Source organism: Petromyzon marinus, chromosome 17 (genome assembly GCF_048934315.1).
Source record: "Petromyzon marinus isolate PM22_M1 ecotype Great Lakes invasive population chromosome 17, UKy_Petmar_22M1.pri1.0, whole genome shotgun sequence".
In the NCBI taxonomy this organism is placed as follows: domain Eukaryota; kingdom Metazoa; phylum Chordata; class Hyperoartia; order Petromyzontiformes; family Petromyzontidae; genus Petromyzon; species Petromyzon marinus.
The window spans coordinates 11,968,318-11,993,349 of record NC_133683.1 but is presented as its reverse complement, the minus strand read 5'-3'; the positions used below and the strand labels follow the sequence as shown (position 1 = coordinate 11,993,349).

Sequence of the window (25,032 nt, the reverse complement as noted above, 5' to 3'; positions counted from 1 at the left end):
TGGCACCAGGGACCGGTTTCGTGGAAGACAATTTTTTCACGGACCGGGGGGGGGGGTCATCATTGGGTCTTCCCCCCTTTTCAAAGAAGCTCTCCAGCAATGTTTTTTAACTCATGTTGGCTACTAGGGGTTAGAGCTTGTGGGCTTACCAAAACTGTGACTGAGACAAGTGCGCAGTGCGGGAAAGAGGCGCGGACGGAAGTGGTAAATAAAATAATGGGCGGGCCACGCGCGGACTCACCACTCACCTCCTACTGTACTGTGCGGCCCGGTTCCTAACAGGCCGGTACCGGTCCGCGGTTGGGGACCCCTGCTCTAAAGGGCCAACATGGGGCTACCAAGAGGTGCCCGCCAGTTCACAGTTATCCTTGGCTTCTTTTGGAGTAATCACCTGACACTTTACAGTCTCCTAAGGCTCCCTATTTGAATTAAATATTCAAAACGTAACAGAATAACCTCACTATCAATGAGCTGTACTCTCTTGAAACAAACATGAAAGGGCTTCAGATCCTGTATAAACGCTAAGAGAGGCTACTACACCAAATTCAGACTCATTCGTGCACAGATCGGGCTAAAAATATTAAGTGCAGTTTTGAGTTCAGGTGCCACTGCTGTCATGTACACGACACAGAACTCATTCATAACGACAATTCCTACAACACCTTACTCATATTTAATTAAAGCCAACATACATTTTCCATATTACAAATGGTAACCACATTAAAACCACACAGGCCCCTGAAAAACGGGGACCCTAAAGTGTAGCACCTTCAGACACAACAATTCATGATGTCAACACCCACCAAGATTTGAGTTTGCAAGAATGCTTTCCTGCATACGTGTAAGATGATCCCTTACCTGTTCGTATCGATGCTGGACAGAGTCTGGGCTTGGAGCCGGGGGAACGGGCCCAGCTAAGGAGCCGCCCTGAGGGGTCATCCTCTCCTGCGCTGGAGTCATTCGATCCGACACAGGAGTAATCCGGCCCGAGCTCTGGGACATCCCCACCGGGGACATGGAGACTTGCCTCAAGCCCACCGATGCCACCGGTGTTAGTCCTGGATGCTGTTGCTGAGATAACGATGCAGGCGATCCCAACATCCCGTCACTGCCAACAGGTCCAGTTGTAGACATTGAAACAGGAGCCTGATTAGCTATGGGCACTGACAGTTGCTGCTGCTGTGGCGAAACCAATGCTTGCGCTTGTGACGACGCTACAGTGGGCACGGTTATTTGGGGGCCTCCAGTGGCAAGGTTGCCACCGCCAAGCAACGTCAGCTGCCCAGGCACGCTCGTACACCCTCCACCGATGCCCGAAACGACCGTTTGCTGCGCTGAAAACGTAGGCAGTGTGGCGAACTGGGACACAGCACCCACCATGCCAGGCTGATGAGCGGGGATCTGGAAGGCCACCTGGCCATGCTGCAGCTGTATCGAGCTGGTAGCCAGCAACTGCGCCGCTCCCTGCTGCGTCAAGATGTGCCCACCAAGCACCTGGCCAAGACCGCCGTGCGCCGAGATGAGTTGCCCGGCCGCCATCGGTGCCCCCGACAGCGCTGCTGGGTTGGAGAGTAACTGCGAAACGGTGGGGTTGCCGAGTAGCTGGCTCACAGTGGTCTGGCTGAGCAGCTGGTTCATGGCTTGCGTGTTGAACAGCTGCCCGTTAACACCAAGTGTCTGCCCCGCAGCTGACACGGGCATGAGGAATTGGCCCTGGGTGCCACCAGGCTGTTGGATGACAAAACTTCCTGCCTGGTTCACAATCTGAAGACTAATGGGGGGACGGATGGCTGACGCTTGCTGCTGCTGCTGTTGCTGCTGTTGTTGCTGCTGAGTGGTACTCTGGTGATTTTGCAGCACAGTACTCTGTCCGGCCTTTGTTTGCAAGAACTGCTGCTGCTGTTGTTGTTGCTGCTGTTGATGTTGCTGTTGTTGCTGCTGCTGAGCAGTCACATCCTTCTGACCCTTGCCGGGCATCTGTAGCGCAGGGCTGCCTGGCACCGGTGGTCTCTTGGGACTGATCTGCACCAGCTTTGGTTGGATGGTGACGGGGCCCGGCTTGGGCTGGATGGGCGTCTGCGGCCTTTGCAAAACCACAGCCTGGGGTGCCACAGAAGTGGGCACCACCGCGACGTGCCCGCCGAATGCTGGGCGCACAGCCCCCGCAGTCGCCGCCGTGGCAGCAGCCTGGTGGCCACCGGGGGCGCCCACTGGGCCGGGGCTGGTTCCAAACAACGCTGGGCTGCCATTCACGGTGGGGATCTGCACCGACAGGCCCTTCTGAAGCACCAGGCCCCCCTGCACACAGGACACACGGAGACAAAGGGTCCCTCTTTTGGCATGCAGAGAAACCACAAGGGTGAGCGCATAATCGCCTCTTGAAACCAACATGGTAAATGAGGTGGTTGAACCTGGAACCCCACCTGGCTGCCTTCAACTGGTACGTTTGAGGCAAGGGTCAGTGGCTAAAAATTTAGTGATACTCCCAGACCTGATGACCTGCGACATAGCCAAACTGCAATTCAGAAGCCAGGTTCAAGAACCTGTCTGTGTTTGGACTATTAGAGTGTTATCCCATACTTAGGTTTTTTCCTGCTGAATACTATTTCCTCCAACATTCAAAACACTGCTTAAAAGGAATTTGCCAAACATACAAATGTAGAAAGATTACTATTGAGACTAAGGCTTTCCTGAATTTAAATAGATTTGCATATGTAATCAGTATTATTTGGCCTCTGAAGCAGAGATGGATTAGAAGATGAGTCACCTATGGGAGGCCCAAGCTAAGTCATGAGGTCATGATAATACACAGAAATTATATATTTTCATTTGCTTCATCGCATTAGGGGTATTTCTCTCACATACCCGGTTATAAAGGTGTTAATTATTCATCACATAGCAATAAAAAAAGTGAAATGTTTATGCCAAAATTGAGTAGAAACGTAATTTAACAGTAGGAAAGTCAAAATCATTAGCAACCCCCCCCCCGCCGCCCATGTAAAAACACGGGATATATCATGGGCATAAGAGTATCTCATAATAGTGGAATGAGAGCTACATGTAAAAGCATTGTCTTGAGTGGTGTATTATTTTATAACTGACAAAAACCAGGACTATTCATGCCTAGGGAAGACTTAAAGATGTCCAAGGACAAAAACCCCTAAATTATGAAAATGCTTTGAAAACTAGGACTGGTGGAAACCCTAAGCACTCGCGAGTTTGTGTCTGTGACTGAACAGCAAAGCTCCCCCTGACATGCTGATGACAATGCAATAACACAGCAAGAAGGGCAGGTTCACAGACCAATTTTATGAACCGATATCGTCCAGCCACCTCACAGCCAAACGAATTCATGAGTTTCCCAAATCTACATGATTCATGAACCAGTGACTCCAAATCGCGACTCCAATTAACACGTACGGTGCGAAAGAAGTTCAACATACAAACAAACAGGCGTGTGCTACGATGAACAGATTCTAGTGGGAAATTCCTACCTACCCCCCTCCAAATTCTTTGACAGGGAGACCCACCTGTTGCTGTGCTTGCTGGGGGCTGGCACAGGGTGGCGGTACAGGTGGGACAGCCGGTTGGCCCAGCGCCACCACAGAGGGACCCAGCACCTGGATGGGCGCAGCGGGCGAGGCACCAGCCTGCAGGGCCACGTTGCCTATGCCCAGCTGATGGATGAACTGAGGTACACCACCTGGAAAAGGCAGGGTCAGACAAGGCAATGTACAGGTGAAGCACAGGCAGACAAGTAGCAGAAATACGCAGAAAAAAGTGAACAGGTGTAAGCTATGACAATTTATAGATGAATGCACAGTAGACTCCGAATGACGCATCACATTGTCCATGATTCATCACATTGTCAATGTTCCATGAACATTAATGTATGGATGAATTATATTAAGAGGCGTTTTCTTTGAACATTCATCAATAATATTTCGTTTTAATTAATTAAGTGTTCTTGCTTGACTTTTGTAATCGACGGATTTGAGGTAACTCAACAGGACGAAGAAAAATAGATATGAATAATAGATTAAATATTGACTTAAACAACAAATAATTAAAATGTGTAATGCCAGTGTTAAAATAATGAAATAACAACAGTTGGGGACACCCTGTATCTTGTGTTCTTGAAATGTGGGCAAATATCATGGGGTGGGGGGGGGGATGCTTTTGGCTGGGACAACCTAAAAATGTCAGAAGAAATTCAAGCATTTTGAAAACTGCACTCGCAAAGCTCAACAGTAGAAAGCAATGTCGACTTGCTATTTGCATCTCCACGCCGTGCAGCAATGTTACTTGTAAGCCAGTCCCAGTTTAGAAGCGTACTACATATCATCAGCTATCGATTGCACCTTCCAGAATGGGCTTATGATTTTTGGCAGTTCATGGTTTTTCACCTTTATCGGCTTTTTTATATTTCTGTTGTATAAAAAAACACGCAATATAAGCTACAAATGGAGCTTCAACGAGTATCATGGAAATAACGTTTTATTTTGCATAGAAAACGGACCACCTGGGAAGCCCCCCCACCACCGCTGAGTTAGCCTGGTACTTTGACGACACAGTTAATCACTGGAGAAGTAAACCAATTCTAACTGCTCTTCTTTTATAGCTAAAAATAACAATCAACCCATATTTCCCCACGTGTCATTTTACAGCAAAAGTTGGCGGTGCACCTTGTAAATTCGGCGAGTGTGTGACCAGATTTGTATAACTTTATTGACACCGAGGACAAAATTTACTCTCCGGAGAGACGTATGAATAATACGAGGAATTCAGTAGGGTAATTGTGTTGCACCTGTGAACGCGCCGGGCTGGGGTTGTTGCTGCTGCACCAGGCTGATGGTCGCCTGCGGTCCGAGCCCGCCCAGGTCAACAGCTGCACCCGGAGCAAAGATCTGAGCGCCGTCAGGTGGGTGCGCCGTGGCAACAAACGGCTGCACGGGTGGCACGGCAGCAGCGGCGGCTGCGGGCGTGTGTGGTGCCATCCCTGCTGGGTCCCCGCCGCCGGCCACAACCCCATCGCCCTGGCTCTCCACCGAAGCGGACGGCGCCAGCGTTGCTTCCTGAGCGGGGCAGGAAAGCAAAGTTTTAACTCAAAAGCACAACGACTTTGAAATGTGGCTGGCTTTGAAGGGCGCGTATTTTTTCAGGCATGTCAAGCAAATGAACTGCAGTCGTGTAAATGCTGCAAACTCAAAGAGCATGGCTAGTGGGTGCGAAGGGTATTGAAACAGTCAAATCGCATATTTATGCGATTTGCAGGTTATTTTTCTGGTAGAAAATAATGCCTTGGTACTGACACTTTAGAAACACATTGTTTCCTTTTTTTATTTTATGTTTTTCAATCTTCTGGACATTTAGTACGATCCTTTCAAGATTTTTGTGTTTAGTTTGTTGTCCTTCCCCCCGCACCTCCGATTAGCATGGATGGCGATGTACGGTGCGAAAGAAGTTCAACATACATACATTAAAAGGCTGAGAGTTTAGTCCCAGTTAGAATTCTCCTCAGACGTTTGTTCTGATGGAGACTACAAAATGAGTATCACATTGTGGGATAGTCACCAGTAGTTATCCTATGGAAAGGCTCTTCCCTACCATATATGCACTCTCCACCACCATCTCAGAAACACCAAGATAAGCGAGCACTACCCACTGCTTGTGTGAGCAAGGCGAGATGGATTATTTATTTGTAACGTAATGGGCTGCTGAATGCTATGTAACATCTCAGCAAGCCTATTACATTAATTGCAGTGGGAGTTGATCCATTTCCCTCAACTCGTGTTTCCACTGAAAACTGAACTTTCAAATGTTAAATTTTGATTTAAAGCTTTCATGACTGCAGGGATTCATATTCTTGGTTCTTTCGGTAAAGTCACGTAGAAGGGAAACAATAAAATAATAAAAATATAAAACAATACAATTCTCACGACGTTTCGACTGCAACACAAGCAATCATCATCTGGTGTGAAAATTTTCTTGCTGGTATCAGGTGTGAAAACCACAGCAAGAAAATGTTATTGCTGTGGTTTTCACACCTGATGATGATTGCTGTGTTGCAGTCGAAACATCGTGAGAATTTGATTGTTTATATTTTTATTCTTTTATTGTTTCCCTTCTACGTGACTTTACCAAAAGAACCAATAATATTTTAAATGTTACTCAAAATGACGTATATACGTCACAGAAAATTCAATGAGCATAATTGTGAGCATTTTTTTCAGTAATCAAAGGGTGGTATATTTAACGATGTGCGTGTTTATGTTGCACAAAGGCCAGTGATGTGTAACGTTGTCAATGTAGACCCAACCAGCGACCCATGAGCCCTTTTCCAACAAAGAGCTGTCGTAAGTGGTAATGGATATCTGTATGGCCACACTATGAATTATTCAAAAAGGAAGCCATCCAAGCCTGTTTATTAAATATATGCCCCTTTGGGTATATGTTGCTGAAACAGAAATAGCAAAAAATACTGCACATGCAATAAAGGCACAAATAAATTTCAACACAGCAGAATCCTAGATGTGATAAAAGCATGCGACCAAGTAAGGTCTGTATAATACAAATGCTTTACATGCGTGTTAAAATGTTTATATATTTATTTAGAGGCATGTAACAATTCATTCAGAAGACCAGGAATGATATTTACTGGCCATAATTGTGAATAAACATTTCCCGAATGAAACATTTTTTTACGTCAAAAGATTCACCAGTAGACTTTCGCATATTGGCCAATGAAATTCCACAGCTTAGCCAGATACAATGTAATTTTCAAAACAGTGTGGGTTCATCGTGTCCAAATGCGATCATACCACCGTCTTGTCAGCCAAGCTGTCAAAAGAAAATGGCGTCTGCAGCATGATATAGACAATAAACACTGCATGGGCTTCATAAATAGCGAGACAGCCCGAGTTGATTACAGATTGTCATTTGTTAACTATCATCCCTTCAGCGCAAGTAAATATGTGTGGCTTTGTAGCAAGCCCAAAGTAGTTGTCTCATGAAGAGACCAGCCCCTGCCACGGGAATGTGTAATTTCTACACCTGGTTCAAGGCAACCTAAGGGTAGGAGTGCAACTCCCCGCTACTCATCGGAGCAGCGAGAAGCTTTAATTTTTCTACTATTCTTTATTAGTAACTCGTAAATTTTTAGAATAATTTCAAGACAGATGCATGCAAATATAGGTTTCTCTCTACAAGAATGAACCAACTTTAAGGTGCACTATAAGGACATGATTCACTCACTAAAATTATTATGCGGAGGACACAGATTTCAATGAAGAGCTGCAATTATTAACTACCTAATTCATTATTCTATTATAGCTCAAAACATTTGGGCACAAGATGGATATCATTTGCATAATAAACATGTTTCACACACAAGGCTCAAAATGGGTTTTTAGCATAGAGTTTAATGAAAATTTGTATCACTGGTAATTTTACCAACTACCACATTAACTACGAGTACATTACTCTATATGTTGTTGACCTTGTAATAACACTGAAAGATTGTTGAAATAATGCACTCTGAAACTAACAACATTTTTTTTTACTTTTTGTTCCAGTTGATAGGTCGGTTACAACTATTTCTTTAAGGCTGATGTAAATTGTCTATTAGAAGCACAATACAACAAAATTAGCTTTGACAGTGCCAGCGTTGTCACTATTGTGTCACGCTGGCCATGCACTGCGCTGACATTTCCACGTCGGGGAGACTGGATTTCCAGCGTCTTCCAGTTTAAAATGGGTGCCGATCAATAGATGTTTTTTTTTTCATTTCAGCACCAATTCAATTATATTGAAGAATGGATTATTTCCAATTCATGCGGGATTTGCTTCATGGAAACCTTTGCAGATACTACAAGAGTCGACATGCATCACAAGGGCAAACAATATATATACATACATTTGTTAATGAATTCGTAAATTTCATTAGAATTCATCAAATCGTTACATTTTTAGTGAAGTGGGACAGTCAACCAAAGTACAAAGTCCGTTCTCATCAACACAACCAAACTTGCGAGCCACACAGCGCAAGAGTCGGCAACGCATGTGTGCACCTGCAGCGTCTGCTGGGTGATGTTGGCCTCCTGCAGGGATTGCTGCAGGATGTCGCACGGCTGGCCGGACGTGTGCTGCGCCAGCGGCACGGAGCTGGGGTCAAAGTCGTCGTCGGAATCCTCGAGGAAGCGCAGGGTGCTGGCAAAGGGGTCCTCTCCCCCACCTCCCGCAGCCTCCCCCAGCCCATTGTTCACGTGGTTCCCAGGGGAGCCCGACGTCTGTGTTTGACGAAACAGAAGAAAAAAAGAGAGAGAAAAAAACATCACGGTAGAGTCTGTGTATATGGTGCGCAGCCGCAGAAGTCAGTGGAGGTTACCAGTTTGATATAAGGTCAGCGATGGTTTTTTGTACGTAGTCACTTTAACCTCTCTCACAAGTATAATTTCCTTTTTTCCAGTGGCCACATTTGCTAGACATTACATAACAGCATTGACATCGCACCTCTGATAAGCACGGTTGGGTATGAACGGTGTGACAGAAGTTCAACGTATATTTCATCTGGTAGTCACACCCATATTTTCAACAGGATGTGAGGGAGGTTCTTTCAGTTTCTTTAGTTACAGTATATGAATTTTACAATATTTCAATTGTTACCATTGTGGTAAACGTCTTCCCATTGCGAATGTTTTCTATGTTCCTTGCTGCTGGAGCACTGCTAATGACTACAAGCACCACATTTGCATTTTTTGTCTCGATTGAAGGCAAATTACCTACATTTGAAAATACCCAAGACAACGAGCGTGGGATCCTATTCAAATAAAAAAAATAAAGTTGCTCCGAAAATCCGCAAGAATCGATGTAAAGGGAGGCACAACAAACAACACATCCATAGAATAAAGCACCTCAACCTATAAAAGACGGTTTAGACAGACACTGCTCCTATCACTCAGTCCCATAATTGCGACAACAAGACTTTAACTCAATGAGCACAAAGAGAATAATTCGTCTAAAATGAAAAAGGTACAAAAAAACAAACTATTTTAATAGTGCAGCGTACACTGAGCAACACATCTCCTTGATGGGGCCGCATTAGCTTTGCGAGGCGAGGAACAAGACTGCGTGAAACGCGATGCTAACAGCCCGCAAAATGTATAAATGCACAAGCGCAAGTGTTTGTGTCATTTAAACGGTCGTCAGGTCAGAATGGAAAAAATCATTAATGGCGTTACAGGGGACAAAAGCGCTCTCCGCGCGGGCGAGACAATCCACCTAATGTGCTAAATGGAGTAAACGAGGTCGGGCGCACTCACGAGTTCGGCGAAAAGACCGGCCCCGTCACCCCCTAGCAGATCATCATGGTCCAGCTCCTGCCGAAACACAGCAGCAATGTTGTCCGTTACACACGCCGCTTACTCCGCTCTACCGTACGTGCGTAACGTCGCGGGGAGCGCGGTGCCACCCATTGTGCTGTGGCGTTGTCTGTCAAATGAGCACACGCTGGGATGCAGAGTGAACTGTCAATACTAAATGCATTTGCCCATTAAGGTCGTTATAGACAAATGTATTCGGAAACAAAGCACTACTTGTTGCAGCAGAGCAGCAGTAGATTGCGGTAGAGTTGAAATGCTACATCAACTCCTAGGCTACCAGTACGCACACTTATAAAGTGAATGTAAGAATTGGTTATTTCCAAATCATGTCGATAATATTTATACCACTATAGGTACATACTGTTCTATATACGACATCCACAAGGGGGTTAAAAATCATTTTATTTCTGAGAATCGAATTTCGTCCACAAATCGTAAAATCCAGTATGGATAAAATAGTCAATGTATTTAACTGCGGCATTGCTTGTTACACAAAAGTACACAAAGGGACACAACACTACCTGCTACAACTTGACAATTCTCATGAATGTAGGGTGCAGCAATGATTAGCGCCCTATGCTTTGAACAAACGACCCGAGCATGATTCTCGGCCACAGCTAACATCATTGGCTTATAATATCTGAACTAGTCCTACCGCCCACCCCCCAAAGAAACCTTCGGGACTAAACGTGGTACAGCCTGGCCAGTGGAAACTCTTTCTACAAATAATGTAACGAGGTGGCCTTATAGGTGGCTGTCACAGGATGCATTCTCATTGACAGGTTGTCCATCATTCTCCAGAGGGAACTTCTATTCTACTTGAGAAGACAGATACAATCCCATACCTTTACAAAAATGATCAAAAACATATAACTTGGGTGGGATACATCCTCAAAGGTAAAAAAGCAGACTTTAAAAAGAACATGGGACCCATTCTTAAATAACCATTGTAAGCACCCCTCACGTCTGTGCCCATCGGGCCCAGGGTCACCAGGACAGGTACCCTTGTTAATTATGCGAGATCCCCCTCCACCACCACACGAGCCAACATGCTCAGCTCCTTGCCTTCCCATATTAGCGACTCCTCACACCGCTCCAACACCCCTTTTTTCCCCACCCCACGCATGTTTATTTTGAGAAAAGAACGGCCAACCCTGTAAAATCCCAACAATGAGTCTTGTAAATAGGGATGGGTATGACCTGTAACGCCGGACAATACGTGTATTACTTTAATGTACCATGCATCCTAAATGTAAATAAAGGAAATCTTCAAAAAAACATAACTTGGGTTATTTGCCCTACCTTTTGGAATGGAGACATCAAAAAAATATAATAAATGGGTATTTGCTGACACTTGAATCAAAGTGTGGTTTATAATATGAACATTAACACTCATACTTTCATATACGGAGTTAATATCCCATTTTAGGTCAACAGAACATATGTCCTAGCCAAATTTAACCACATCTGCGATTTACATGACACAATTTATAGCCGAGTGAATTATACATCAGACGTCAAAAGAACAAGGGAAAAACATGTGCGCGATCATGGAATTGTGATTTCCACTGTAAACTGCTTCACTACTACTTCGACTGCTTCCAGTTGGATCCCCCACTCATGGGTGGGTAGTTCTCCATATTCTCACCAGACAGCTAGCTTCAAATCCAAAAACCAGAGATCAAGATGTCAATTCTGCTAAGTTAATGCAAATATCACACCAACGCCAGTGCACAGGCTAATGCAAATTGCAATGAACGTGACAAATGTAGAAAATTGTTTGGAAATGTGGTTATCAAGCTGACGACTACAGAAACAAGGCTTTACAGTATCAACATGACTGTGTTCGCCATTGCCCCAGATTCCATGAATCACTACCCTGCCAAGGGCACTACACACTCCTGTTTAAGGTGTAAGAAGTGCAGAGTTGGCGATCATTTAACAGGGCAATGCGAGTTAAAGACGCTCCTGCTGAGCAAAGTACTGAAACTCACCGGGTGTTCAGAGCCGTGCAAAAAGTCATTCAGGGCCTGTGGATCCCTGCAAGAGAAATCAAAGGAGCAAAAATTATTCAGGTAAGGTGAAATGTGCTGGTACCAAAGTTGAAGTGAAATAAAAGTAAAGTGTAAGTAATGTCTGTAGGCCTCAGTTATGTGTTGTCACTGAACATCCTCACAGTGGCTTTTGGCTAACCATCGAACAAAGCCAGTCACTGCATCGCATGCTTTCAGACGCGCTTCTGCGGCCATCTGGAACGCACTTCCTTCTGATATTAGGAAGCCACTGGAGCAATGCACTTTTAAACCATCCTGTTTGAAAATTAATTTCTTTAGAATTGATTTTTACGTTTAGTTTGTTGTCCTTCCCCCGCACCTTCAATTAGCACAGTTGGCTACGTACGGTGCAAACAAGTTCAACATATATATATATAAGTTACATGTAAAACAACATCGCATTTTTATAGGCACAATTTTGTAGGTGGTTGCGTATATGGTAGAAGTAGCAGATAACGTCTAGAAATGTTTGCTTCTGTCAGAGAACTACAAAAAAACTGCAATGTGGAACCTGCCTTGTTTACAAATCTATAATCATAGGAACACAGTGCAATCTAAACTGCACTTCTGACATTGTTGGATGTAGTCACACTAGTTACATGCAGAGATGGGTACCGAGTAAAGGCTTCAGAACATTTGTAATGGAGAAAGTGACACACTGGGAAAACTGGAAAACTGCATGCTGTTGTATCCAAACACATTTCCAAAGAGATATCACCACATGCACTATATTAGCAATCAACTTTAACAAGTCATGACTTCGGATTCGTCGTAACGATACAATAGCACTCAGTGTCGATTGCAATGATGTATTACACTAAAAAAGGTTTGAACAGAAAGAGGCTATTTTTTTTTCGAAATGATGGCGAATAAAATGGTAGAAATGGCCAACAAGATGGTGGAAACAATACTGTTACTTAGGTTATGCAACGTTCAAAATCTGGGGCGATCTCCTAGCCACCAGGAATGATTAAGCCTGATCATTAAGTTACCTCTCTTTGATCCACCCAGGCAAAACGAGATTGACATTTGCAACTCGACAACAGGCCTGGACTACGATTTATACTTGAAAACTATTTATATTTTAATTAGCAGGTCGTGTTTAATTATTTTATCACACAACAGCTGCTGTCACCGGCCGATGAAAAACAATCTTCCTTTGTGTTAAATTAATTATACATATGGGATATCTGTAAAGAAAAATATACCATTGCGCAGTTTTACACCAAACACTATCAAATACGAGCTGATAAACAGACCCAATCTGTTCTATCTGTTATATGCATTCATGAATGCAATGTTCCATTCAGATATCTTATTTCATACAGTACATGAAAATACAAGGTTTCCAGACTGAAACAATACATTACAGTAATCACCTACCAGGCATAACTTTGACGGTCAACCATTGTGCACATTAATAAGGTGTTTTGTGTTGTTATATGACGAAAGGATATAACATTTCCACGAGCCGTCTAGTTTTAAGCCGTATGGTTAATTTATAAAATATGGGTACTTATATCGTGTACTGTATGTGACCCGGAAGCAATAGGCACAGTAGTTAGCAGACTCAACTATACACACAATGTCCAATGTTAGAACTTCTGGCTGTGCCAAATAATCAGTGACGAGTGACATCAGAACCAGTCCTGGGCCTTCCCGAAGTTGACTCGGCCTCAAATGATTAGCTAGTGCGGTGTATAAACATTAGTCCTGGGGAGACAAAGGGGGTGCACGTTTTGTATTGGCCACACCACCCCCTCTGTACCCTATGCCAGTCTTAATAGGTGATCACTAACAGCATTTGCCCCAACACCAGAGACCCTAAATGCAGACATTATTGTGACATGATTAACAGTACTGATGGTGTGTCAATCATTCCAGCAACTTGGAAGGAAAAAAATAGTTTAACAAAAAAGCTGTCAATCCAGGCTGGGGAAGTGCAGATATAAAAAAGCACATTTTTAAAGTTCCACTCTGCCTTGTTAGAATGCCGTATACGTAGCTTGTAATGCGGGGGGGGGGGGGTGCTTACAAGGGCCATTATAGCACTGCACTGTATGTACCATTTAAGCCAGGCAAGAGCTTTCTTGTGTCCTCTAAATACTGCGCGACAAACGCCTCGCGTGACCAAAATCCAGACACTGGGCCCACAGACAGAACCTAATGTACCCAGATATAAAAAAAAACTATTGAAAGAAAAAACAGGAAGTGGGAGGGAGGGAGCGAGGGGGGTGGCGGTGGTGGTGGTAAGAGGTAAAAATCAAGTCACAGAGGCCAAAGCAAACGGGAGCCTGGGTGCGGATCTGCTTGGCAAGCCTCCAGGCCTAGCCGTGGACTGTACGCCTCGATGACGTCACATCACCTCATTTCACTGCGCACACTGCAGCCCCACGCGCACCGCCATTCGCAGCAGCAGCAACAACAACAACAAAAAAATAATCATCGCCCAAACGCACTTTGGCTCATTGGGGTCAAGCGAATTAATGCTCACCGAGCCCAAAAACTCTTCTATCTCCACCCACACCCCCCCCGTGCCGCCGCCTCCGCTGCCGCCGCCACCTCCGCACTCACCACCCCCCCTGCGCCTACGCTAAGCCCACGTCACGCTCGGGGTCATAATTGTGCGAGTGTCCAGCCGCGGTCTGGACGTTGTGGCCTGACATTTTCTCACTACACACTGGAAGAAGCAATGCATTTCGTTTCCCCTCCCCGTAACCACTCGCTCAACACCACCACCCCCCCCGCCCCCCCCCCCCCACGTTAAACCTCAAGCGGTGAAAGTTCATAAATAAATCCCCCTCCCCCCCTTCACTTCTTCCCCCCCCCCGCCCCATGTGCAGTACCGAGTAGACAACAATGTATACGGATGTTTGCGTGCGAACAGCAATAAAAAACCCAAGAGCTTACAAATGGCCAAACAAGCGGGTCAAGGCAAGCTCAAGTTACGGTACAGTACTTAAAAAAAAATAGGAAAAGACGGCCGATGCAGCTGCCTCGCCCGCTGCGTGTCGCAATACATCACGCAAAGTGCGCAACCCCGTAACACTAAACATAGGCACAGTCGCAGAGTCGTTTTATTTCTGGTTACTTACCCGATCACGTCGAGCAGACACCGCCCATCGTCATCATCCATGACAACTGCGAAAGGGAAGAGGGAGGGGTCAGGTGTAAGACGTCACAATCCGTGCGGGTGGGAGGGGGATGGGAGAGTTGGTAAAGAGGTGGGGGTGGGTGAGTGGTTCGGTATGGTGGTGGTGGTGATGGTGGAGGTGGGGTCGTCGTGGGGGGGATGGGCTTAGAGGGGGATGGGCTTAGAGGGGGAGGGAGGGGGGAAACAACGAGGAGGGGGAGGGGAAACAACGAGGAGGAGGAGGGCGGTCGCTGCGTGCCGTGGCTCGGCCTGAGCCACGGCACGGCGTGGGACGACACAGCGAGCAAGCCCCCCGAAGCTTGCGCCGAATAAAAATCCTGCGGCGGCCATTAACCCGTTTGCTTGCAAGGGGTCTCTCTCTCTCTCTCCGGTCTTTGACAAGTCGGCGTCGTGGGAATGGGGTTGTTTTTTTTGTTGCACTCGTTTTGCGTGCAAATAATGAATATTGCCACGAACGCTCACAATTTTGTCCGTTCACTTTTTTTTGCGCCGGCGTTAAAAGGTCCACTGTAGAGTGAATGAGCTACTGCACTGTTGTTAAATGCATTGCCCATGGGTTAGAGTAAAGAAAAGCGATATGGCCCAATAGAAAAATGGCAAAACTTCACAAGTTCAGTCAGGAAAAAAAAGATTTTAAAATCATCAGAAGCTCTAACCTCCAGAACAAAACCTCGCTGTTTCATTAACTGAGTAACAACTCATGTTCATGATTACTAAAATAAAAAATATATTTAAATGCCATTGTCAGTCCAAAAATGTCAATCTTTTGTAACAGCTGAAAACTCACTTGACAATGTACATTTACATTACTGTATTATTTATACACTCAGGCATTAATACCAAATATGACTTTCATGACAAAATTACTACTTGTTTGACTACCATCTTTTAATTTTAAAAGACTTTTTGTTCATGAACCAGACAAGGGATTTTTATTTATTCTGTATTTCTAAAAATCAACCGATAACAAAGCTCACTTTCCGTGACGTATGAGCAGAATAACCAGACGTAAAAAAATGCAGTTTATCCAGTTAATAGACTGCATTCCTAGTTTTAAGTCTTAGACTTTGGTCATTCATGCCAATTTAAGGCTCAAAATCAGGATATATGACAGGATCAACAATGTGGCTTTTGCATGTTTAGCATGCCCAACAATGTTTTACAGTTACCATACCCCAAGCCAACATCATGTTAGTGGCCTCATCCATTACATTGGTGCTACAGCCAGGATACAAGTTCCAGTTTGGTGAAGCTCACTTGGCGTATAGATGCACCATTTGAGAGAGAACGGAACACTCCAAATACACTTGTGAATTCTGTGGCTCATTCACTATCAACGGTTACATTGTGACTTTGTAACCATTATCATTTAATTGTGCTTGTTAATTATAAAGCATAAAGAAACAACACAAAACTGTCAAGGGCCTCAAAGTTGAATTAAAAAATGAGCACACACACCACGTATATTTAGCAAGTGCATGTTGAAAGTAACAGTCAACAGATCGTGCAATATTTCAAGGATGCTACCAGAGAAATAGGTGATGTACATTATCATACGCACAACAATAAACTGTCCTAATGGGAGAGACAAACAGCTTGTCTAGCTTTAAAAAAAACTGATTGCATAATGTTTTCGACAAACAATTTTCATGAAGTGCATCAAAGGGCCAATGAAAACTCTATAGCAAAACATGAGACAGCATGCATATCCAAGAAATATTGGCCAACACATTTTAAGAATGTCCATGCTCGTTTAGCTATCTGTATTGCCAAGGCCAGCTAAACAAAGGCGTATTGAAAAATGTCAACAAGCAGATGGCAGAGGTTTCAGTCTTAACGTTGCCACTCTCTTAATTAACCTATTAAGCATTTTGCCTGAGACACTACTCTCTCAATCTAGTACTGTCACATCTCACGAAAGTGTTAGGTCATCATATTACTTTCAAAACTACTGAGCAGAAAATCAAAAATTGCTCAAACTTGAGCAGTTTTGTGAAAATTACTGGTTCTAGATATGTCCACAGGTTACATTTCTTGCCATGCCCCCAATAGACTACCAAACCTCAAAATATCTGCAAATTGTAATAAAGACAAACGTTAATATTGTGAAATTCTATTTACTATTGAGGCTTTAGCATCCATATATGGCTTGCAATTTCAAACAACCAGAACATTTTATTTTCAAACTGTGCAGTGTACGCAAACTATGTCTCGTCGAGTTTCCAAAAACTCCATCAATGTCAAGCATAAGCCATATGGAATGCATTACACGTTAACATGTTGCGGGTGTGATGTTTTAAAACCCAATTTCGAAAATGCACACCATTTAAGATATCATACCCACAGGCATGCAAAATGTTAAAAAATTTAGGCTGAGGGGCAGCAGCATTCAGTACCTTCATAAAAAAAACATCCTGCCATGGGAATCCCTCAATTAAAAACTTTTAACAAAGATAAAGGTTGATTTGAATTCAGCAAGCTTTTCACTTACAAGGCTTAATTACTGTTGCTATTCCAACATGAGACGTAATTAAATGTGGAGTACTTTTATGGATTTGATTAGGTATTGGTCTTTATGCATAATTTTATCATGCTTGCTGAATAAACACAATTTAATCTTAACAATGTTAAATTTTTAAATCCACCTGTAGATCCAAATTGAAAGCATCTCTCAACACATTAAGTTACTCATGAAAATAATGGGAAATAAGTTGGTCAAAAGATGTACTTCTGAAAATACACAAAAGATGTAAACAAGTCTAGCCTATTCCGAGGTTGGTTGTTTTCCCTCTATGTATAACAGTTTCCCATGTCATTCAGTCATATGCAGAGTTAGAAGTATAATTTTTTTGAAAAGTGCATTATGCTTGAGAGGCCTTTACTATAAGTAAAAATATTAACTAGAAGTGTCAATCTTAGCCCTCACAATGACACCAAAAGGAACCGCTGATAGTGACCAAATTAAGAGATGACTTTAATAATTAGACATTTAAAGAACGTGCTGTCTTTCAAAACACCTCTCAAAACTCTCCAGTACCGCAATGAACATTTAAAATATTGTCACTTACCATCACCTAGCCTTTATTCATAACCATAAATTTAAACAGAGGATATTTAATCATAAACGGCAATAGTTTTCATTGTGTTATTTGTCAGAGTATTTACATCAAGGTTATTGAGCAAAAGACCAAAAGGCCCTAAATGCCAAACAGCCAAGAACATCCCTATCGATTTATAATTACTGCGTTCGGCCACAAGCTGATGTGGCCAGATTTGTGCCAAAAGACCCTTCACCACCCGACATAGTGAAAAACATTAATTTGTGAGATGTATAAGCAATTAAAGTGCCAATTATTATTGTTTCGGTCCACCGGTTTAGAAATTAGATATGACCTTGAGCTTGAAACTATGCCAAGCACTCGGAAAAATCCATCAAGGACAACAAAATCCAGTCAGAGTAATCGTGTCACCTGACCCACCTTCTTAATTAATATGCCAAATGGTGACAACTTTACAATGTACTTTTAAGAGCCAATTTGCATCGTTGAGTATACTTTAAATTTAATGTGTAGCAAAATAAATGTTTCACGCTTGAGAAGAGTTAATGTTTTAAAAAAAAGCTTCCAGGGTTTAAATTTTTTAAACCACACTCGTGGTGCTCAAGACATCACAGGTATTAAATAGGGAAGTGACTACCTGTCCCTGCAGATGGGAGAGAAAAAAAGAAGTCTCGGGAACTACTGTACTGTTTCTGCTGATTCGTATACCATCATGGATCAAGTGGTTTTCGTTAAAATCTCACCTTCCTGAGATTTCAGTTTATAAAATATTGAGACACCACTTCTTTGATTTTTGTGTAGGATTCAGGGCATTAGTTTATAGGTTATGGTTAGGATTTAGAGTTAGTAGTCATGGTTTGGTTTACGGGGTTAGGATTTATAAAAAAAAGATTATGGCTTTGGGGTTAGAGGTTCGGGAAAATGGTTAGGACAGCAGTTCTCAACCCACGCATCATGCCCACCCAGGATAACACAAACGTCTCTCGGGAAGGGGTGAGCATACTGCAGAATGGATGCCGTGCTAAAGAATAATCAATTGCACGGCGTAGCCTTATTTAGGCTAATGGTGTGTCACGACATTACAGCTACACTAGATCAAAATTGAGCTGCATGTGGAGTTTATCAGAGGGACATCTCAACACTTGTAGTTCTGTATACAGCCTGCGTCACTATTGTAATATAATTTATGGACTTATGAATAATACCTACAGTATAAGTTTTCATATATGATAGTTGGCTCTTGGCAAATACTGCCTCAAAGCAATAAATGGCAGAGGTGCCTCCTTCCAACAGTTAACTTCTTTAAAAAAAATTGGTATCATCTTAAGCTAGTATAGTGGACATAAAGGGATGTTAATATTGAACGATAATAATAAAAAGTGGGGTTGAGTAGGTCACATTGCCAGCAATCGAGACAAATTTTAGAGTTGCAGCCAGAGGAAGAAACACTAAAATAATGTCCGCTGTAGTCCAAGTCATAAAGCGGCTTGGGGGTCAGGTGGCATGGTTGTTGCCATCTCAAATAGTTCGACAACCACTGGGTTAGGGTGTTTAAGGTTATGGTTTAAGGTTTAGGATTAGAGACAAAGGTTTAGAGGCTAGGATTATGGAAATTATTACACAATAATTATTTTCTTGCCACAAATTTAGGCGGACAGTAATCTCAGCTTTAAAATTTAAAAAGTTAAGTTATTTTGCTTTTAAAATCAAGTATATTTATGGGTTAGAAAGCTATAGAACAAAGTTGTATTCTTACACATTTAAGAGAAACTGCTTCATAAGTGAGCTTTCTAAAATGAACATAAGAACTGTAATGTCTTGTCCAAAAAAATTCCACTAGCATAAGCTCAGCACCTGAAATGACCCAATGAAAACTATCTCTGCAGCAAGTGCACTGCAGTGTGCCAATTACAATTTTTAAAGAGCATTCACCGACGACTTTTTCATTAGTGAAACACAGGTAACAGTTGGGAAGCCAGTGCTATAAATTTCAGTTTGTTGTTTTAAAGATGCAACTTTGTGCGCCCATCAAGGTGGATAGCTCACACAGCGGGATAATGACCTCATTATGAGTGCTGAGCAAGCTCCCTTGAGATGATGGGTTTGAAACCAAGGCATCAAAATTTTATGAATCCATGTTACCACGTATGTTGTGTAGTCTTAATCGGCTCACCTATACCTGGCCTAACCAATTTTTACTTAAATTAAGATAAATACAATACTAAATACTGTATACACTATAGCGTGAGATATGCTAAGATGCATTTGCTATCTTGTGGTTGTTGAGGGCCTCACACAAATACTTTATTAGGTTTTGTATGGTCACTACTCAATGACAATGGGAGCTTTTTTGTCGACTTACATTTTTTATTGGTTAAATAAAACAAAAAGTAGATAATTTTTTCTACATCGGGGTTGGGAAACCCATTGCTGAGGGGTAAATATGGCAGGTAACACAATTACACACCTTGATATCCAAAAATAACAGTGGCCTTTAGTGATTTTGCTAAAATTAGAAGCACATTAGGTTGAAAATATCCACGAGTCCAGTACCTGAAATGTGCTGCTAAAATGCTTGCAGTGCCAGATACGTAGGCTATTCTATAGTGGTACGTCTCAAGTGGCAGCAGGAAGCCGTGGGCCATTCTACATCTCAAATGGGCTCATACAGTAATGTGAATACTGTACATGCACCTAGCAGCACACTCTCCAAAGTAAAGACTTTACAAAAAGTTGGACATGACCTTAAAATTAAAGAAAACTGTCGGATGTTTTTCCCCCCCATGCAATATGGAAGTCTGAGGTGGAAGTCTGATGCATCCAGAGGTCCTCTATCAGAACATCTACTAAAATTGCAACCAAACTCCAAACATTCCCATCCCGTGAACCATACTGTTAAAACCGGCTACAAATTCACAGAGCCTCATATCATGCATACATGTAAAAATCAGTCCTATCCATTTTGGCACATATTGAAGAGCCAATAACCAAAATCACAAAATTCACTGTTGGACCAAAACATTTTGACTATTTGGATATTAACAAAATAACTAATACTGAATAGGATTTCTTCAGCAAATGTGTTGGTGTGCTTTAATGCAGGTTTGGACCCTCAGTACAGTAGCTGCATTTTATGTTCAACGTTCCATTCCTAACAACTTGAAAGTTACCTAATTTATTTTAAACATTGATGCGTTTCACATAAATTCATGCACCACACACAAAATAAAGGGGATTTCCCTTTAAAACGTTTGCAAAATATTGTTTGGCCATGCGCTTACAACACCAAAGAAACATCCTGCGTGAAATGGACAGCGCTATCTCCCTAAAAAGAAAGATCCCCTTGCTGTTGAATGGCTTTAATCACGCGCGAAGTCAAACAGAACACAAGGCTTTAATAAGAGTTAAGAGGAACGCAGACAAAGGCCCTCTCTATATTCACTGCCACAGCAGCCAAAGATGGCCTCCACCCACAACCGCATTCGATGCTTAACAACCAAACTTAGAAGCATTTACAAGCGCAACTTTATCGTTCCAAAACATTAAATAAGTCAACTCTTTCTCCCTCATCTTTATTTAAACCCCATGGGTCGGACCGACTGTTTTGTATTTCTGCACAAGCACGCGCCAAAAAATATATATACGTTTTTAGCTCAATAACTTTGTCCGAGTCTATTGACCCGTAGAGCGGGTAAATTGTCACGAGGCTCGGTTACATAACGTGCATTAAATGCGATTACAGCTCAACGAGACGTTAGGGCTCGCGACAGTGGTAACGAATTGTTAAAACGTGAACGTTTACGCGTTGTTGCGTTGTGTTCCCACGTCTCGCGTGCATGTCGCCTGCCCTCGTCGTTTCACAGCCGACATGTAATGGAGGGCGACACGTCGCCGACGGCCTTGCGCGTTGCGCTCGGGACCTTTCCATGGCTCTGCTATAAACACGAACCGATTTTTTTTATATATAAAACTACGTCCTCGCACGTTCGTGCGAATTCGACGCACTTGTCGCGGCTAATGACGGTGCATCCAAAGCCATTTTTTTGTGTGTGTCAAGACAATTCGAAACAAGGAAACGAACCCGCTCAGTCGGCGAGACTCCATAAGGAGACAACGGGGGCCCCCCCTCTCCGTAGCGTTTTTAAAAACGCATTATTTTTTTTTAAACGTGCACCGTGAAAATTACACAAAACGTACACTTTGCTCAATATCACGCACTAACAGACGCGGCATGTGTAAAAAAAATTAAACAGCGTTGAAAAAAAATACACGTTACAATTCGCCTCGGGAGGCGACGCGGCGCTTTATTTAATTAACTCGACGAGAATTCTTAACGTGTATATACGGTGAGGGGGGGGGTCGTTTAAAGAGTGTTTTCTGCGTGGGAAGCCTTCCCTTTAAGTTTATTTTTATTTGCCGTCATCTGCCCGCCCCTCTCGCCACCTCGTCTACACCACACCGCTATTATAATTATTTTAAACAGAAGCCGTCTATCGGGCTCTCTTCTCGACCACCGCCTCCTCTCCTCCTCCCCCCCCACACCGACCACACGGCCAGCAGCCTCCCCCATCGTTTATATAATTATATTATTTTTTGTTGTTGTTAAAACGCCGCTTCTCTTCGTCAGTCCTCGTCGTTCCTCTCCTCCTCCTCCTCCTCCCGCCGCTTCTCCCTCGTACGTGTGCAACACATAAGAGAGAGAGAGAACCCAGCCCTTTTTTTTCCCCTCCTCCTCCTCCTTGAAAATTTTATCACAAAATTATAATCGGGCCGCTGTGAGGGACTCACCGTCATGTAGTTCGCGTGCCTCGTCCAAGGGGTTTCCTCGCCATCACGGCAGGGGCCGAGGGGCGGGGCCTCCTCGTCTGTCTCGCGCGCTCACCCCCTCCCTCCCTCCCTCCCCCCCTCTTCGCCCCCCCCCCTCTACCTCCTCCTCCACCCCCCTCTCTCGCTCGCTCACTTTGGCCACGCGCGCGCCGCAGCCGTCGTCGCCACCGCCACCGCTCTCAGCTCCCCCCCCCCTTGCCCGCCCGCCGCTGTCCTCCTCCTCCACCACCCCCCCCCTCATCAACCACCCTCCCCCTTAGCGCGCCGAGCGGTCCGCCCGCTTACTGTAGTATGGGGGAAGGGTTGGGCGAGGGGAGGGGGTGGGAGTTGGTGATGGGGGGGAGGTGTGGTGGTGGTGGTTGAAGCTCCTTTTGGTGAGCCGTTTCACGCACGCGCGTCGCTCTCACAGCTAACGTGCGGCGCAACAACCTCCGGGTCTCGTGCGCAACGAAATCCCGCCAAAAATAAACCGCCCCCCTCCATCACCACCCTCTCCAACACCCCCCCCCCACACACACTCACCCCGGTGCCCCCTTGTACCCACCCCCCCCCACCCCTCGAATCGTCAACGACATCTACAACAGCCCCGCCCACTAACCCCACGCGCCCCGCCCACTAACCCCACGCGCCCCGCCCCCTCCGCTACAGCCACATCCCTCTTGACCCCCTTCCCCCGACCCCAATCATTAAACCCAATACCCTGGAGGAGCACCGCGGCCCACGGGGACTGCCGATACAACAGTCAACCACTCGACAAATACCAATTAATCGATTACATTGATTATTAAGCGAGCGGTAAGGACGGACCCGTGAGTATTGGTAATCGATTATCTTACATTAATTAGACCACGTGTGAAACAAGTCGGTCGAACGTAGCCATGAGACAATGGTGGGGAATTCCGCGTTCCCGTCGGGAGCGAGTCTATCCATAGGACAACCACAAAGGAAAACAATAAACAATGCAAATGAGACATTCATAAGCAAGGCTAAAATCTAAAATACAGAACTTACTCGCGCATGTACCTAACTCAAGTCTGGCCCAGCTTGCTCTGCTGTATTTGTAAAAAATATATATTGTTTTGTTTACGATAGTCAAATACATCGTTTGTTTGATGTGCACCATTCCTTAAGGACTCTCAATACACAGTGACATTGTGCCATGTGTCAAGTAAATAGGGTTTCCTATTTGGCAGACTGGAATATAAAATCCAAAAATAATCAGAGCCCTTCCTCTCCAAACTCAAACTTACATAATCATTCAGATTCCCCTCCATCCAACACCGATTAGCACGGTTGGCTACGTACGGTGCAAAATAAATTCAACATCACTAGTTGATAGTTACGTAAATACTGTACATAATCAATTAGACATACTTTCATGGGTTTGCAGATCTAAAAAAATCGAATGTTATGTACTGTACCTCACCATCCACAAACTGCTTCATTGCACAAAGCGCACGGCAGTAATATGTATTGAATGCTAAATTAGCGTTTGTTATACGTGTACTAATGCGGCTCTATTGCACATTGTTTACACGTTATAACTATTACACAGCTATATACATTGTAAATGTCATACATATTGACATGTATACAGTACTTACAATACATAACAGTACATTTAAAATAGCAATTTAACAGCCATTGTTCAATGATTGCGTAACATTATGAACTACAGTAAACAGCACATTTCATAAAGCATACATGATATACAGTGTAGACATTGAACGTTCCAGGTAGGGTTGCCACTACGGTATGTCATTCGTAAAGAAGCTGTTGATTATATTTTTGTACGGATCAGCAAATATAAATACAGTATCCTGGAATTACCCCCCGCCCTCACCCCCATATGTAGAGAACCCCCAGTTTTAAAACGCATACATTATTCATCATAAAAAAGCCGCATGTCTTAAAAGCCCCAAGCGAATACGAAACATCGACTTGCGCCACCGGTATGCCGTCAATACAATACACTATACCTTGCGTGCCACCTCCTTCCTACACGTGCGCCGCCGTCTCCAACTCTTTACTTTACCATTTGCACTGCGTGACACATTTAGCACCGTCTTGGTTTACGAGAATGTTTTAAACGAAGCCCTCTTCCATACCGCGGGCCGGGCGCATTCGCCATTCTTAGCCACGGCCTGAAAGCTCGCTCGTTACGTTAATACTGTGCCACCGTGTATACATATATATTTTTTTTAACACGCGCGCGCGCTCCAGTTATATTTCACTGCGACATTAACGAAAATTTCGGCGTTCTTTAAATCTACGACTTTGTTATTATTGATACACGTGACAACGGTGGAACGCGCTTCCGGGAACGCTTCCTCATGTTCGTGTGCATTTTTCCCGCCACTTTCCCCCCCCTCTGCGCTTGCTCCCGTCCGTCTCGATCGCACAATGCGCAACACACGGTGTGTGAGGGGGGGGTGGCTACAACACGTGCGCCTGAGCTCCATTAGGACAGGGGTCAGCGAGAGGGGACGCGACACCCATCCGGCTTTTCCCCCCCACCGTCTCCCACGCACTTTAATAATAAATAAAATAATAATCGT

At 43.9% G+C, this 25,032-nt stretch overlaps 1 protein-coding gene across 7 annotated transcripts in view; it reads right to left on the bottom strand.

The window, feature by feature from the left end:
• Nucleotides 1-24,973, bottom strand: part of BICRA (BRD4 interacting chromatin remodeling complex associated protein) — a 44,420-nt gene extending 19,447 nt beyond the window's left edge. For 2 of the 7 annotated variants that reach the window (XM_076067622.1, XM_076067625.1), the window contains exons 1-9: nt 22,436-22,537; nt 14,530-14,575; nt 11,375-11,420; nt 9,321-9,377; nt 8,070-8,288; nt 6,822-6,860; nt 4,808-5,075; nt 3,531-3,703; nt 859-2,298 (exon numbers count right to left, since the gene is read on the bottom strand). In XM_076067622.1, the coding sequence (XP_075923737.1) occupies nt 859-2,298; nt 3,531-3,703; nt 4,808-5,075; nt 6,822-6,860; nt 8,070-8,288; nt 9,321-9,377; nt 11,375-11,420; nt 14,530-14,570 (2,283 nt within the window). In that variant the 5' untranslated portion in view covers nt 14,571-14,575; nt 22,436-22,537. Of the gene's footprint in view, nt 1-858; nt 2,299-3,530; nt 3,704-4,807; nt 5,076-6,821; nt 6,861-8,069; nt 8,289-9,320; nt 9,378-11,374; nt 11,421-14,529; nt 14,576-21,728; nt 22,381-22,435; nt 22,538-24,453 lie in introns of those variants that run through there. The other 5 variants (XM_076067623.1, XM_076067624.1, XM_076067627.1 and 2 more) reach the window with 5 other exon arrangements.
• Nucleotides 24,974-25,032: the final 59 nt, after the last annotated feature.